Genomic DNA, 17,604 nt, shown 5'->3' with positions numbered 1-17,604 from the left:
GTTAATATGGTTATATTAGCACACTGTTCAATTAGTTTTTCTTAATAGAATTATATTATAATTAGTTATGATGCTAATTTCCCTCAACTTCAAAGGGAACAAATGATCTGCCATAAACCCACAACACAGGCTTTTATTTACTATTGCTGAACCATCTTCTTTCCTCATTGGTGATGGTTAAACCAAACACATGGTGATTTTGGCCAATTAATTCTTTTTAAATTTTCATGAGGAGAATTCCATTGAAGTTTTAGTGGTTTTCAGCAGCTATTGCTTTAATTTCTCTCCGAATGAAAGAGCAAGCGATGATGCGTGTGAGTCTTTTAAACAATTTGATTCCAAAAAAATAGAATGTTTAGAAGAAATCTATGCAAAAAAAAACAATCTGAATTCTGAAAAAAGTAGCAGTTGCAGCGCTGAGTTAAAACAAACTGCCAGAAGAAATCTGAAATGCCATTAAAGCACATAAGGTTTTTTAAGTAAGCTGGAATTTTCTGGTCTGTTAGGTGGGATTGGTGGGCAGTGGTGTCCGAATATGAATAAAGTTGTTTTTGTTTTGTTTTTTTATGTCCCCTCTCTCCATCTCAGTTCTTTCACTCGCCCATGTCACACATGATAGCGCTTAGCTGGTTCTTCACAGCTGAAGTGTCTGCTGCACTAATGAATGGAGTTTGGCTCATATAATGCAGACAGGCTTTTGCCATGGCCTTTCCTCTGAATGGGAGCAACACAGCGAAGAGGGTTATAAATTGTGTCAGTTAGCCTCCCCAAATAAAATGAAGCCATGTGGAAAATGAAATCCATTTCATTCTGAAGAGTACCCAAAGCCAAGCATCTCCCCAGCCCCCATTCACCGCCTTCCTCCCTTTTCAATGGTGCTCATCTCAGCAGCAGCTGCTGGATGTTCTCATGAAAAATATATATATATATGATATATATATAAATGCTAATAGCTTTGCTCTTTCAGTCCATCTCACTGCTTTCTAACGTGTTTACACATAACTTTATTTTTTTTTGGTGACTGATGAGCGGCCACTGTTGTGTTTTGTAGGAAGAAGAAGAGGAGGAGGCGGAGCAAGAAGAGGACTAAGCAACCACAGGATTTTACCTCTACCTCATCCAGCTGTCAGCTCTCTCCGAGGGAAAAGACTGCCTTGACCACTTATTATTGACTTCCCACTTTCGTTTGATCATTTACGTTTGTTTATTTTCATTTTTTCTCATTGGTTTATTTGGGTTTGGTTTCGTTTTGTGATCAACACACACAACACCTCAGAGCGTAACCTGAAAAAAAAAGACGCAAATGCAAACAAACATCTTGCAGATGACATTTGAAGCCGCCTGGCTGTTTCCACTTCCCACAAAACAGCTGTAAGCACATAGGCGCAGGGGTTAAACATACAGGCTGTGCTACAGTGGCTCTTTTCACCACACACAAACACACACACACACACACACACACACAAACACACACATACACACTCTTGTTGACTTATTTTTCAGGTAACATTGGCAAAGTAGAAGGTGAAACTGTCTGGGTTTGTCATTCAACATGTGGTGCTTCTTATATCTGGGTGGAGCTTGCACAAGACCCCCCCCCCCCCCCCCCCACAGTATCGTACCACCAAAGACCATTTTCCCTTCCCTTTCCACTTCATTTTGATGTTTTGACCAAAATGAAAGTGAGCTTTAAAAGTATTTGCCTTAAAACTGCAAACAGAGCCTTAAACCTATTCGTTTCTATCATTTAAAAATGTGCAAGTGGATACCTCAAAATGAAAATTGTTATCATTGACTCATTTTCATGTTTTTCAAAAACCCATTCGACTTTGTTTCTTCTGTTGAACACAGAGGGAGATGTTTTGAAAAATGTCTGTGCCTTCTTGAGTCTTTTCTATACAATGAAGTGAATGGTGAGCGCAGTTGTTGAGGAAGTATTTCAGTGTATAAAAACATAAATTTAAATGTATTTAGCACCCAAAGCTGTCATATGCTGTCAAATTTTTTTTTAGCTTGATCTCCATTCCATTTCATTATGTGGAAAAGTGCAACATGAACTATATTCAAAACATCTGTTTTTGAGTTTTACAGAAAAAAGTAAAAAGTTAGTCATACAGGTTTGGAAGAAGTAAATAATGACAGAATGTTTATTTTCTGGTAAATTATCCCTCATTAACTGTCATACCCATGTCCCTCGTGTCCTTGGTGGTGATTTATTATTTTTTGAAACTGATAACGGTGAACACTAAATGTCTCATTGGGTCACCGTTTTCAGCATTACTGCAGAACAGTAGTTCTACTGTACATATCTTCACGACTTCGGCTTTGCTTAATTAACATACGTGTACAAAATTGTGTTTTTATTTTCTTGTATGACATAGCTTTAAGAAAATAAGTTTTTGACAAATTCAGTGAAAGGGAAATATATCAACTCAGTCAAGACCTAAACCTCAAGAAACACAGGAACAAAACCACACTATACCTCATTAAACACAGAAATACCTGAATTGCGGCGATGGCGTCAAACGGCATTCGGCGAATCCTAACGTACGCCGACGTTGTCATCAATGCAATATCTCCTCACCGTTTCGAAAGCTACCTCTGATTTCTTCAACCAGCAAACCAGCTCAAAGAGACACGCGCTGCTAGTGTTCTCATTACAAAGCAGGGGATGGCAGTGAGTGCCAACGTTGAAAACAAACCTTGTTGTAAGGGCAGGTGAACAAGTCAGGGCGGTAATAACTGAATTCTGAGGTCTGTTTGTAGTCATATGTAGAACTAATCATGCAGCTAAGAGGAAAAAAGTACTGTGTTTTGTACTAGTTATTTTGTTCTTTTTTTCACATTAGCATATATCTGACATTTGTAACTAGACACTCTTGTCTCTGCAGCTGGGATGTCTGTTTTACATTTTTAACTTGAATATATATTTTGTACTGATTATTCAATGGTTTCTAAGGATCAAGTGCTTGTATGACACTAAATGATATCGTTGCGAATGGATTTTTCTTTTCTTTCCCTATTTTTTCTCTCCACTATTGCTCTGAATTTATAGTTTAGTTCCTATGTACTATTCAGATATGTACCTCAAAAAAAAAATGGATAAAATGGACTAATAATCAGCTGACAAATACCTACCTCCAGTCTTGAAAATGGAAAACCTTTTTTGCCTGGTTTCTTTCAGTATTAATGTACTGAAAAAGACTTCAGGTCTGCACAAGATCCTGTTATACAAACATATTACATTTAAATGAATTTTGCTTTCATTTTAATTCAGCTGGTGGAGTAGATGGCTAAGGAAACGACTACACACACAAATACACATAACAAAAAAGAAACTTGAAACATTTCAGGTTTGAAAAAATATGTTCGGGTTTTGTATATTGCATATATGGATATGTTTTTGAAAATTAGTAGATATTGAGATATACTTGATTAATGTGATTTTCTTTTTTTCCTCTTCAGATGTATATGTAATGCATATGTAGTTAAAGAATACACCTTTTCAACCTGTCACCATGAAAACCTTAAGAAAAAGTTAGCATGGTAATCTCAACTGGGCCTGAGGTAGAGCCTCAGAGGAAGCTAATGGAACTGTTGGCATGCCCCTTGAACTCACAATGGCATGTAATGACCGTCTTTATATGCGGCAGCTTGGCTTTTGCCACAAACCAACATTGAACGTTGCTCAAACACTGTAATGCTACTACCTAAATGGTTACAGTTCTTGTAAAAGTGTCAGTTTTCGAATCGGACCGCTTCTTTACTCTCTTACGAGTTCAACAGATGTAACAGTTGCTTGCTTAAGTGGATGGATGGTGTTTCTCAGCTCGACCTCAGTGGTGGTTGCGTTTTAACACTGTTTTGAGGGCGTTTTTGGGAGATCTGTACATAATGGCAACTATGGCGCACTGCTTTCAGCCCTCCTTAAACTTGGCATTGTGTTCAGATACTTCCTATGTTGGTTTGAATATGTATCCAAAGGAGCCACTGTTCATGTGCTTTCAAACTCTGGGTGTCTTAATGAAGATGAAGTTGTATTTTCATGACAACATGTTCCAGTACAATCGAATACACTTTTCTACCTCCAAGAGGGCCTCCTGTTACCTCATTTTTTTTTCAAACTTACTATCTGCTTAAATTCAGGTGCCTATGTCCACAGAGAATGGCGTAAAGTTTTAAATTTCTATATATAAATCTAAATATTCATAGTTTATTTTTGTGTGTTTCGGGGGGGGGGGGTTGTTTTATAAGACTGTATCTCTCTGCCTCTCAGTCACAAGTCAGGTATGACTGGACAATTTGACTTGTTTTTAAAATGTTGTCTTACATTTATGCATTTTTTTGTAGTTTCTGCGGCTGTGGAGATGGAAAAGTATCACTCGGTGGTTACTCTCAGCTTTCCTCACTTGATATATAACATGTTTTCTAACTATTATGGCTGTTTCACTTAGTATTGCTGTTTGTGATTTCACTTAAAATTGCTTGCTTGTTTAAAAAAAAGGACAAAAAAAGAAAACGTATTAGAAAAAATGTTCTCTTTATACGTATCCACCTCTTTATTCAGCACAATAAAAAAGGTGTCTGTGACCATTGTTGTGTCAATATTACCACTGCTTGTATGATCTACAAATCTTCTGTGAACCACTTTTGCATTTATTTATATCCACAGTGACTTACATTACATTTAAGGTACTTTTCACTTCACAAAGACCTCTTTACGCTTACAGCGATTAAAATGCAAATAAACATTAAGAATTAATTTGATCTTTAGCTGCTTCTATCTGTGATCCCCACAGATTTTGCATTCATTTGTTCTGTCGTTTTAGTAAATCATAGACATGGTGTACCAATTAGTTCTCGTTTTGAACATGCACAAAATTTTCATAGGGAACCTTTTTGCCCCATCATGAAACTCCCATGCATTCATATTGCAAAAATATATTTATTGTGGCCACAAATTAAGAATTCGTTCTCACTTTAACACTGAAAATCATGTCAGTGTGAACGTGCATGAATTCCATCTTGTTATTAAAAGTCCAGTATGGGGCCACTCACACAGAATGCTACATGGATGTGTTTGATCATTGCATTTGCATCACGCATCTTCTGCAGTGTCTCACGTGTGACAAGGTGTTCTACAAATGCATTGCTCAAGTTAAACTTTAAAAAAAACAGCTCTCGAAGCCTTGCGTTTCCTCATTTCACTGCCTGCATTTTTCAAAGCAAAAATGCATTTTGTGTGAATGAAGTAATTTTTTATTTTTATCTTTGTTTCTGGTGTTGCTATATATATATATATATATATATATATATATATATATATGTTAAAAGAGCCATTCATTTCTTTATGGGTGACAATTTGGAGAAAGTTATAGTGCACCCTTTTATTAGGGACCCTAATACCTTTCTTAATGCACATGTATATGTATACAAGCCAGCACTGAAGTCTCAAGGGTCATTCCACATTGAGGCTGCACGTTTAGAAACACAGAGGCCATGTATGGATCTTCTAAGTACACAATGTTACGGAATTTAGAGGACTGCTTTTTTTCTTCTCCCTCCCCCTGTTCCTCTTTCACACACTCTCCCCCTCTTTCCAATTCCGAAACATCTCTTTAACTCCCATTCTTTGGTGTACTCACATGGGAGACATAGCCCAGACTGGAGCCCCTGACCTCTGCTCCACAGCAGACTCTGTGAATGGGACGGCGGCCCCCACTTCAAAGCTGTGCCGTTCTGACAGGGCTCCTCACTCATCCCCCCCATATTCCTCTCCTTTTTGCAACCCCCCACCTCACCTCGGCTATTTGCCCCTATCCACTACAGTGCTGAGGGTTTGGTTGTTAGTGCCAGCTCACATCATCAAGCTGCTCAGTAATTCCGCCAGACTTACCCACATAGAAGGAGGGAGGAATGGGTGGAGAGGGAGTTCACTGCTACCACAACCACGTTCAGAGGTGGTCTTACCAATACCACCTCTACCTCTTTTCTGTGTAAAGAGGGTCTGACTTTCTGTCAGAGAGTTTCCCTCCTTTTTTCCTCTTCACTTGTTCACGGACAAGGCTTCAGACAAAAATCTGGTTCACTTCCATTTTTTTTTAGGTATCATCTAGATGCGGATAGCACACTTTAGAACGATCTCACAACTCACTAAAAAACATAGGCCTACCAGTCGATGTCAATGTCAACTTAAGTAGGAATGTAATTTATGTAATTTTTATTATATATATATATGTATATATATATATATTAAGGACAAGCTAAAAACATGGTTTGGAAAATGGATTCATGGTGTACTCACTTATATACATTTTTCTACATTTTGAACACAAACAAAGTTACGGACCGCAGCTCTGATTGGTTGATTTCTTACCGGGAGCGGTCGGTAAGAGACTTAGGTCTCTGCAGAGCAAAAGTGGGCATTTATCACCATGTGGGTGTTTTCAAACTGCTGGGTGTTTCTGAATCATGCAATCTAAATGATCCCCCTTACCCAACCCCACCCCTAAACCTAACGTCACTATTGCATCAACCAATCAGGTATCATGGTGTAAAAACACCTTGATCTTGTAACTCCCATTACTTTCCTGCAGAGACCTATACTTGGTCGGTAAGGCAATTAGGACCAATGGGAGGAGCCAGAGGAGCTTGGTTTTTTTCACAGATTATCTGTCTCATATTCTACTGTCAGGACATAATGACTGGTTTAACAAATATGTACAAATATATATATTTACAAAAGTTACCAACTGCAGCTTTAAATAATGGGTCTCTGAGAACTGCATACTTTTCCATTCCGCTCCAAGCAACGTCGCGATTTTAAACGAGCGCCCTCGGTTTGAACGGCCCATCCTCTCGTTTTTCGTTCTTTCTCTTTATATATATATATATATATATATATATTGTGACGAGTCAGCTGCCTCCTCCCTGATTATCACCGGCACCCCGTCCTAAATCGCCGCCCTTCACCAGGCTCCCGACTGGAGTGGGTGTGTGAGAGGAGGGGCGCTGGACGAGTCAGGGCTGGCGGCGTGTGATGGGGCACACCTGAAGGAAGTGGAGCCTCATTACCGCCGCTGTTTAAAAGCCCAACGCGCCTCTCCTCAGGAGACCGGTCTCTTCCCCGTGCATGCACGCTGGTGTCCTCGTGGGTCCAGGAAGGGTGCGTTGAGGGACTCCCGCGCCACAAGAGACGTGAGCAGCCGGACCCGCGATCCGGAGGAGAACCGCACCCGTTTACACGGCCGACGGGCCAGGATGCCGGGCCGTCCATCCCCTACCAGCGCCGCGGCCGACGAGAGAGATGCGGCCGCTAGGAGAAGCCGCCGCCCCTCGCGCCCCGGACCAAGGAGGGGAGCGCATGCGGCCGCCGGACTCCGCCCCTTACCTGGACCCTTCCTCCATGAACACTGCCCGACCTACACAAACCCCGCAGCACGACGAGGACACCAGATTCCCTGTTATTTTGGACACTTTCCCCCTTTGGCCACTTTTATTCCCTTTGTTTTATGATTTCTGTTAATAAAAGCCTCTCCGAGGCCTGACGCCACACCCACTGTGTCTGTCTTGTGCTCCTCCCGTGACACTGGTGGAGAATGCGGGCAAGGCGGAGCCTAGACAGCGCAGTTGGGAAACATCTGGTGACGTCACTCCCTCTCGCTTGCAAACGTTCGTGAGAACCCGGACTGGGACGGAGGAAAACTGGGGACAGCCTCCCAGCCACACAAGGGGTAAGTGACTTTTCCATTATCATTTTACCCTGTGGTTGGTTGAGGCTGTCACTAAAACCCGGTTTCTCTGTCCCTGTTCTGGTGCGCTGCGAGAGGGAGGACCGCCCGGAGAGGAATCCCCGCCCACTCCGACCGTTTGGAGCCTGGTTGAGGATGGTAGCACTCCCGTGTGGGCGGCGCCCTGATGACGGGGATGTCGCTTGGGAGGGGGAATGTGACGAGTCAGCTGCCTCCTCCCTGATTATCACCGGCACCCCGTCCTAAATCGCCGCCCTTCACCAGGCTCCCGACTGGAGTGGGTGTGTGAGAGGAGGGGCGCTGGACGAGTCAGGGCTGGCGGCGTGTGATGGGGCACACCTGAAGGAAGTGGAGCCTCATTACCGCCGCTGTTTAAAAGCCCAACGCGCCTCTCCTCAGGAGACCGGTCTCTTCCCCGTGCATGCACGCTGGTGTCCTCGTGGGTCCAGGAAGGGTGCGTTGAGGGACTCCCGCGCCACAAGAGACGTGAGCAGCCGGACCCGCGATCCGGAGGAGAACCGCACCCGTTTACACGGCCGACGGGCCAGGATGCCGGGCCGTCCATCCCCTACCAGCGCCGCGGCCGACGAGAGAGATGCGGCCGCTAGGAGAAGCCGCCGCCCCTCGCGCCCCGGACCAAGGAGGGGAGCGCATGCGGCCGCCGGACTCCGCCCCTTACCTGGACCCTTCCTCCATGAACACTGCCCGACCTACACAAACCCCGCAGCACGACGAGGACACCAGATTCCCTGTTATTTTGGACACTTTCCCCCTTTGGCCACTTTTATTCCCTTTGTTTTATGATTTCTGTTAATAAAAGCCTCTCCGAGGCCTGACGCCACACCCACTGTGTCTGTCTTGTGCTCCTCCCGTGACAATATATATATATATATATATATCTGAGGTGAGTTCACATAATTGTTTGTTTCTTGTATCCTCCTCACTAAAGGATGTCCGTCCACACTGCTGAGCATATAAAACACACTTCCTGCTGTCTCGTGTGTTTCTGGGTGCAGCTGTTGTATCCATGGCGCGGACTCAGCTATCCGCTTCAGATCCTTTTAAATCCTATTTAATGCTTTTCCATATAATCATTTCACCCAGATATCACACTATAATCTTATGTATAAGCCTTTTCAAATATTAGCATATTTCCCATGTTGTATACTAGTGTTGACATGACATTTTAAACCATCATGTCCTGCAGTGTGATTTGATACTTTATACTTCTTCAGGCAGAAAGATGGCGTACTTAAGATGACAATCCTCTGAATTGTTTATTGATCGTGCATGAAGTGCAGTCCAGGGTTTTTTTCCGAGTCTTCAGGTGGCATATCTGATCCATCCCAGCACATTTGGACCACCTTGGCCTCATTCAAGCCTTTAAAGATCAAAACAGCTCAAATCGAGGTGAGTCAGCATTAAATTTGTACACTAAGTTCTACACTAGTGAGATGTCTGAATGGCCCTTCAACACACGATCCTCCTCCATTCAGAAGTGTCTATTTAGAGAAGTGAGTCACATTGGACACCAGATCTTCAGGCTGTGTAATCCTGCCTGCTTTATTCTGAATATGAAACCATGTCTGGTTTCCTCCAGCCTGTGTATAGCAGGGTGTCCGCCGATGAATCTGTCCCAGAGCTCAGCACGAGTTGCGCTCAAGGTGGGCGTGTGTTTTTCTTGGTTCCAGAGCCAGTGTGTGGAGAGGTGGAAGCATGGACGGGATGAATGGAACGAGTGGGTGGCTGTGGGTTTGTGTGTGTGGCTGACATTCCAAGTGAGACGATTGACTGTTTGTGTTTGGGACCCGTTGAAACTGAGTACATCTTTGTGTAGCATACACTATGAAAAGATACAACAGAGCGTTTGAAAACCATAGCTTGCAGGGTTACAAATGCCAAAATATGTTTATTTTAATCTAAGAACCAGTTATGTAGAGTTGTTAGATGCCATAGGCAGTTTATTTAATTGTTCTTAATTTGTTAAGATTTAACTTTTTTAAATTATTGAAACTGTCATTATTTGTCATGTTTTTAAATAATTTATCATATGTATTTATTAATAAAATAATGAATTGCATGTCCGGATAGACAGATAGATAAACAGACAGATAATTAAGAAATATGTTTTTAATTATAATTGAATATTTAATTTACTGCGACTGATTTTTTAAAATGTAAAATGTATCATAAAATATATAATCATGATAATTCTTCATGATTTTACTATTAATATTTGTTATGTCACTATTTTTTATAATTTATAAACAATATATAATAACATTATATTAATATAATGTTAATTAAATTACTGTAATTTTACTTTTAAAATTTGTTTTAAGATTTATTTATTTTTTTTATTTTTTTTTATTTATTATTAGTATTATTATTTGTAGTAATAGTAGTAGTAGTAGTAGTAGTAGTCTATATTTGGTATTTATTTATTATTGCACAGATGGCTTTTATGTTCATTCGGTCAGGCGTCTTGTATCATCCAGAAGGGGTTTATTTTGTAGTAACTGGCCAATTATACAAAAAATTACTACATAAGTAAATATGATATCATAATAAATAGTTATTTAAGTTGAAATAATTTTCTGTCATAAGAAAAAGAGCGTAGAGTGATACAGGAGTCATGAATCTATAGGAGATAAATACATAGTTCAGTGGGAACTATAAAAATATAGGCTGTGACTTACCAATCAGAATCAAATTTTCCTTCTGTATTTATATCAAAGCTTCCTTTTTTCAGTTTAACCGTAGTTTTTCATTTATGTATGAAAGACCATTAAACTGTTTTTTAATCTGCTACATAAATATAGGTATGATTTTCCATCTTTAATGTGTATTTATGAATGCTTTTCAAGCAGTGAGTGCTACTTAGAGGACCAGGCTGCATGAATATGTGTTTGTTTACATTATATGACTGATGGGTGTGTGTGCACTTCTGTTTGAGGGTGTGTCTGACCCGAGTGTCATGCTGTCACTGACTCACACCGGCGGTCCTGACTCATCCCACCATCACCAGCTCCACGAGCTCGCGTGCTGCTCCGCACAATCCGGCCACACTCACACAGTCATTGAGGAAAGATTTCCCTTTCCTCCTCTCCCTCTCTCTTTCTTGTTCTTGGTCTCTGTGACTCATTTTGGTTTCATTTTGCCACCCCTCCCCACCCGCCACCCAGCGCGCCTCCATTACAGCCTCCTCCCTCAATGGGTTTATCTCTCTTTTCACTCGCCTGTCTCATTCCTTCGCTCTCTCTCTTTCTCTTTCTTTCCTGGCTCTGTAAATGACCTCATTTTAATGAAGCACAGTCTTGGCGGGGAGACCAAACCACATGGCTGGAACCTCCCTCCCTTCGTCGCTCTAAACCACCCTGTACTCCAGAATCTGGCACTGAGAATTCTCAACGTTAATAGAACCGACCAGGAAGTCTGGGAATTCTAGATTAACTCTAAGAATTCCACATCAAATGTTTGATTGCATTCCATCACTTATAGCAACAACACCACATGTAATAAAAGTGAAGTGACATTCAGCCAAGTATGTTGACCCATACTCAGAATTTGTGCTCTGCATTTAACCCATCCGAAATGCACACACACAGAGCAGTGAACACACACACACACACACACTGTGAGCACACACCCGGAGCAGTGGGCAGCCATTTATGCTGCGGCACCCGGGGAGCAGTTGGGGGTTCGATGCCTTGCTCAAGGGCACCTAAGTCGTGGTATTGAAGGTGGAGAGAGAACTGTTCATGCACTCACCCCACCCACAATTCCGTCCGGCCCGAGACTAGAACTCACAACCCTTCGATTGGGAGTCCAACCCAATAAAGTCCAATAAAGCTGCTTTCCGTGGCTCTTGCTACATCATTGTCCAATAAACTTGGAGACGATGTACACAGTCTGAGAACACAGAAGGTTTTAGGATTTTGTAGCCTTTAAAACGAGGAAATGTAAAATAAAGAAGAGACATTTAAGACGCACTAGAAGAAGTCAATTTGTGACACCTACGCTCTTAAAAATAAAGTTTCTTAGTTCTTATGCATTGATAATTCCAAAAAAAACCTTTACATCCATGGAAACTTTCCATTGCACAAAAAGTTCTTAAAAGTAGAATAAGATTCTTCAGATTATTAAAATATTTTTCACAAAAAGAAATAATTGTTCTTTTTAAGAACTGTTCAGTGACAGGTTCTTTTAGGGAACACAAAATGGTAATTCTGTTATATTGCTACAAACTCCCCTTTTCTGAACCTTTAGTTTTAAAAAGTGTAGAAGCCCTGACTTTTTTGTGGCTCTAACTGCAACATTGTAACAGGTGACAATGTATGATGGTGGGGTCTAAAACCAGGAAACACCATGACATAAAATAAAGTTTGTGATAGCTACATTCTTTAAAATATTGTTTTTTGTTTTTTTTGTTTTTTTTCATTGGCAGGATAGTTCTACAAAATGCTCTTTATTTTGGAAAAAGGTTCTTTAGAACGATAAAATATTCTTCACACTACAATTTTTTTAAAACAAAATAAATAAAATAAAATAATAAGTACTTTAAATGGTTCTTCTGTTGCATTTTATTGTATTTTAAATAGTGTAGAAGCCAATCTTATTTCTTTTCTTTCTTTTATTTTGCACAGACAGACTCAAAGTACGCCTCTATTGTCATTGCAAAGAGTAAAATCCTTCCTATAAAGCCCGATGGTTTTGTTATGGCCTCTGTCTGTAGCCTTTATGAGGTTGTGAATGCTACCACATGCTTGTGCTGCCGTCCCAGTAGGCTACACCGCAAAGATTTGTAGTGCACTCTAGATAGAGACATGAAAAATGAGACGGGTGCAAAATAAGTTAAAACAAGGTGGTGTTACGTTTGAGTGAACATCTTTCTGAGCAAAGAGCCCTGACTTCCTCTGTTTGACATTAACTGAAGGCTGCTAATTGATCTTTAATTGCAATTTAAGCTTTGTGTTGGATAGGAACATTAACTGACCATTGGACAGAGACTTTGATGAAAAAAAAAAAAAACCTTTTATGCTATTTATTACAGGAACATATGTTATATGACCAAGTCAGCCATTAGAATTTATAGCTTATGGTGAGCTTGTTTTTAAGTTCTGGTGGTTTAAATCATATAAAAGTTTGTGATGCAATGACATAAATCCGTCTAAATCTGAGGTACGTTCAGTAGCTGCTCCAAACCTGTAGACCAGAATATTTTTATTTAGATGTATTTGTGAAGTTTTAGTGCATGATGAAGTTATATATACTGCATGAGTTAAAGTCTGCATGAACATGTTAAGATCATATGACAGACACAGTACATGTAACGTGTTCCACTGATGCCTAGGGTGGCTTGTTCTTTCCACCGATGTATACTTGATGTAATCTATTTTAAACAAACCAACATGTTTTATGTACCTTGTAAGGAATTGGAAATCTTTTGGTCAGCTATGGTCACTGTTAAAGCCCCAGAGAAAAACAAATATACAGCTGGCAAAGACAACTAGTTTCTCTCCTATGCCTGATACATGTGACAATAAAGATTATTGACAAGACAACTGGTACGCGGCCCTGTGATTGAATTGTAAAAGGGGACAAAGACTGATTTTAGATCAACAAAACCTCAAACTTTAGTTTTCACTGCCTGACTCGAGATTTAATTCTGTGCACGATTTTAGTTTCACCTTCGATGCTAGTACAACGCTGACAGCTAGTGGGAAAAAGTGTGCCATTGCAGACTGCCCTATTTATCAAGATCTACAAAAGTGCCAGTTTGAGGGTTTGACCACAGGAAAAAAAAACCCTTAGCAGATAATCAGATAATATTTGTTTACAGTTTTTCATTTTCGGTTTTAGATATAGAGGTAATATTGGGTAATAGTCATTGTTCTTGAAATTTACTTCCGTATATGTAATATTACGTACAATAAAAAAATCCCAGGGTTTATCACATGATTTCCCAGATATGTTGTTCGAGCCTTGGAATCTACTTTCGCTTTTTTGTTTATACAGTGGCCTCAAATGTATTTAGACACTTAAGCAACAAACATTAGATATAAGACATAAAACCAGTTGGCAAGTTCATAGGTGTCCTGTAGAGTGGCAGCCATTTAATAAAATGCTACAGGGGTAAGTATAGTTCATCAAATCAGTTATGGACATGTTTATTTTAGCCACTAAGAAACTTTTCTTGTGCTATTTTTCCTTAGTATTGATTGTCAGTTGATTTATGCATGATTTATCTGATGCAATTAGATATTTTTTCACTCAGTGTATGCAAAATTATTTACAAGAAGGCTAAGTATCATTTGCCAAGATGACAAGTCATCTGAAATGAGCCCAGACTGGTAAATCTGCTTTGGTTTCATCCAAATGCACTAACAAACCAATGCACTGGGAAACATCCTTCCTGTTTGAACTTAAAGTGAAAGCACTTTCAAAGCAAATGGGACAAAGAGTGCATAAAGTAGAGTTTTATAATTTTTCCCAGCAGTTTCATACATTGGATAACAGATCTACACAAAGCACAGTGTCATAATATTGTGCTTAGTATCCATAGAGACTGAGATGAAGAATGTTGTGGCAGGGAATCTGGCTTCCAGGCCAAGCCGCAATTCATATAGCTTTAATGTTTCTATGGTTGATGCTTTTTATTTAGCTCTTTGTGTTTTCCCCAGCCTTTTACCACACTTTGCACTCCCCAAAAAATTAATTGGTAAAAAAAAAAAAAAAAAAAATGTCCACTGGTATGGAGACTATTTTCACACAGAAATTGCTTAATGTCACAAATAATTAGAAACAAACCGAAACACATTAAATTAATGTGAAAGTAGAAAGACTGAATTTGTATTAATCCAGTGCTGTAGTAATCTTTGTTTTATTAACTAAGCAGTAATATGTAGTAGTAATCTTTGTTTTACAGTATTTGGGGAAAAGACATCTGGAGCCCTTTGGAACATTAAAAGATATGGTTAAGTGAAACAGTATATCTTTTAATGTTCCAAGTGTGTGTGTGTTTTTTTAATGGAACTAAGAGTCTCTATATCTATGATGATTTTTATACTCTGCAGTTAATTTAATAGACTTGGTGTGATACATTTTTTTTACTATACAAATAGCATTGTCTATCAGTTTTTAAGAAGTTTTTAAGAACCGCTTAAATAACTTTTGCCCATTTGCAAATTGCATTACCTAATCTTTACTATTATGATGACAATTTACAATAATGTTCCATTTCCATTTGTTAACATTAGGTAACTACATTTGTTAACCTGAACCAACAATAAAAAATCATTGTAACGCATATATAAATCTTAGTTAATATTAATTTCAGCATTTACTTATGCATTAAACGTTAACATCTGTTAACATTATCTAATGAACCTGAGCTGACATGAATAACTGTTGTATTTTTTTAACTAATGTTAATAAAGATAAATACATACTGTAAGAAATGTATAGCTTATGTTAGATTATGTTAGTTAAAGCATTAATAATGTTAATGGATGGGACCACTATATAAATACAGTTTTTTTTAATACTTTTGTCGATTTCAATTTGCATGACGGTGGATTGGTTATGTTTATGTGAACAAATAAAAGGGAGGAGTCTTATTATTGTTTTGGTAAATTAGGGTATTTCCAAAGGGATTGTTTCCACCAAACCGATGCCACAGTCTGTACAACCTCCCTATGTCAAATCTACCTAGTAACAACTTGTAGCAATTTTGCTATTGGCTGCGTCTTATTTTGCATGCTGTGCTTGTGACGGTGATGACAGTGCATTTAAGGATACTGGTCGTTTACTTTCGATATTAACTGCATTGTGCCTGAGAGCTGAAGCATACTCTTCTTAAAACTCTGGACTAAATCACCAAAAATGAGATCACTCATCACTTTTGCCCTATTCTGTGTGCTGTACGTCATTGTACAAGGGAAAACATGTAAGTAATTCATAATGAATATGTAAATACTGTATTGTATTGTTTTTTTATTGTGTTGTGTTACCGTTGATAGTTTCTGATATGCATGAAAATGTCCCCTCAGGAATTATCTAAGTACATACATTTAAGTGCAAGCCTATGTGTGTATCTATAGTAAAGTGATTTAATCAATATTTTCTAAGGGTCGTCTCCTAGCATACATTTGAAATAGTTAAAAACAGTGCGCCATGTCAGTTAAAGTAGTTTCATTTGAGTTTAGAACCATAGTTTGTCAAATTGTAATTAAAAAAAAACACAGTTTAAACATATTAATAGTCTTTATTTTGTGGGCTTACAACTACAGTGACTAATGTTAAGAAATATAATAAATCATCATTTGTATGTTACCTGCTGCTGAACACATTGTTTTTCTTTCTTTTTTCTTTTTTTATTGCATAATATGTTTTTCTGCATGTTGGTGAGAAGAAATTCTGATGCAATTTGTGTTGTGTTTGGGAAAATTCCCAAATCGGAAAACATTTCCCTCCCAGATTCCTTTGTATAGAGTCAAAAAGGATGACTTTGTTATGTTAATCATAATTTAAATGTGTGTTACGATAATATTTATTTCATTGTTATCTTTGTAAACCAATATTTTTAATTCTACTTTCAGCCAGTCCCAAGGTCCAGGTGTACAGTCATTTTCCTGGAGAGTATGGGAAGGAGAACACCCTAATCTGCCATGTCAGTGGCTTCCACCCTCCTGATATCACTATTGAACTGCTGAAGGATGGTGAGGTTCTCACAAATACCCAGCAGACTGACCTGGCCTTCGAAAAGGGCTGGCAGTTTCACCTTACCAAGAGCGTCACCTTCAAACCAGAGAGAGGAGAGGACTACGCCTGCAGTGTTCGACACATGAGCAATAAAAATGTCTATGTTTGGGGTGAGTGCAAAGTGTGTGTTTCAAGAAGATACCATGTGAATTGACATTGCATGTTTATTGAACATCTCATGACTTTCCGCAGAGCCCAATATGTAAAGCTAAAACAGTCAAAGGCAGAGAAAAGGACGGTAAGTTTATTATTGTTTATTATTCATAGAAATAAATAGCCAAAAACCAAAAAAAAAACAAATTCTGCCAATAAAATGAGGCATTTCAGAATTGTTAAGATGAATTAATTGGTTTCTTTATTTCTTTCCTTTTTCTTAGGATAATTTCACGTTTTGGACATTTTCCATCATCTACAGAAACTACAATATCCTGCTGTTCAATATTACAAACCAGATGTTGCTCAAGAAGTTGCTACTATTGATACAGATGACTTCCACAATCCATCGATTTTAGCTTTTTCTTGAGTTACCATTTTTTTCTTCATGAATGTAAGGATAAATTTAACCAAAATAGCTGCTACATGTTTTTGAATATGTTTTGATCAGTTTCCGGGTTCTAACACTGTTTCATTCCTCTCTGTGTAAATTCTGTAAAGTATGCAATAGTGGGGAATATTTCTGCCTATTTTTGGGCTTTATTTTGTATAATCAAATATACAAATTTCTCAATCAATTCTCTCTTTAAACAAATAAGACCACTGCAAACTGCTAGCCTATTTAATGACTATGAATAATTCAAGTTGACACATTTAAGATAAATGTCATTCTAAGTGGGGAAAATAAAGTTTAGAAAACCCTAATGGAACAGTTGTGTTTATTTACTTTTTATTTCTACTACTAATGCCTGTACTGAAGTTAAATCAACGTTATAGTGAGTTTCAGTTATTTCCCCAACCTAAAACATAAATGTCTGCCTAGCAACAGAACAACTAAGGTGTTGATTGGATTAAAAACAGGCGAGAAGTAGAGTTTCTTTTTTCTATGAGGCTATTAAAAATGTAAAATCCTCAAATTTTGCGTTATGTGGCGTTT

General features: G+C 38.9%; 2 protein-coding genes across 3 annotated transcripts in view; both read left to right on the top strand.

Moving 5' to 3' along the window:
- LOC113048353 (high mobility group protein HMGI-C-like) overlaps nt 1-4,610 on the top strand; it is a 33,132-nt gene extending 28,522 nt beyond the window's left edge. For both annotated transcript variants that reach the window (XM_026210129.1, XM_026210128.1), the window contains one exon: nt 1,052-4,610. In XM_026210129.1, coding sequence (XP_026065914.1) covers nt 1,052-1,090 — 39 coding nt within the window. In that variant the 3' untranslated portion in view covers nt 1,091-4,610. The remainder of the gene's footprint in view (nt 1-1,051) is intronic.
- Nucleotides 4,611-15,482: 10,872 nt separating this feature from the next.
- Nucleotides 15,483-17,372, top strand: LOC113048352 (beta-2-microglobulin-like). The gene is made up of 4 exons (XM_026210127.1): nt 15,483-15,699; nt 16,352-16,624; nt 16,707-16,752; nt 16,892-17,372. Exons 1-3 carry the CDS (start codon nt 15,636-15,638, stop codon nt 16,718-16,720), a joined length of 351 nt encoding a protein of 116 aa, XP_026065912.1. The 5' UTR covers nt 15,483-15,635; the 3' UTR covers nt 16,721-16,752; nt 16,892-17,372.
- Nucleotides 17,373-17,604: the final 232 nt, after the last annotated feature.

Source organism: Carassius auratus, chromosome 29 (genome assembly GCF_003368295.1).
Source record: "Carassius auratus strain Wakin chromosome 29, ASM336829v1, whole genome shotgun sequence".
Lineage (NCBI taxonomy): Eukaryota > Metazoa > Chordata > Actinopteri > Cypriniformes > Cyprinidae > Carassius > Carassius auratus.
The sequence above is the reverse complement of the archived record's forward strand: the minus strand, read 5'-3'. Positions and strand labels throughout refer to the sequence as shown.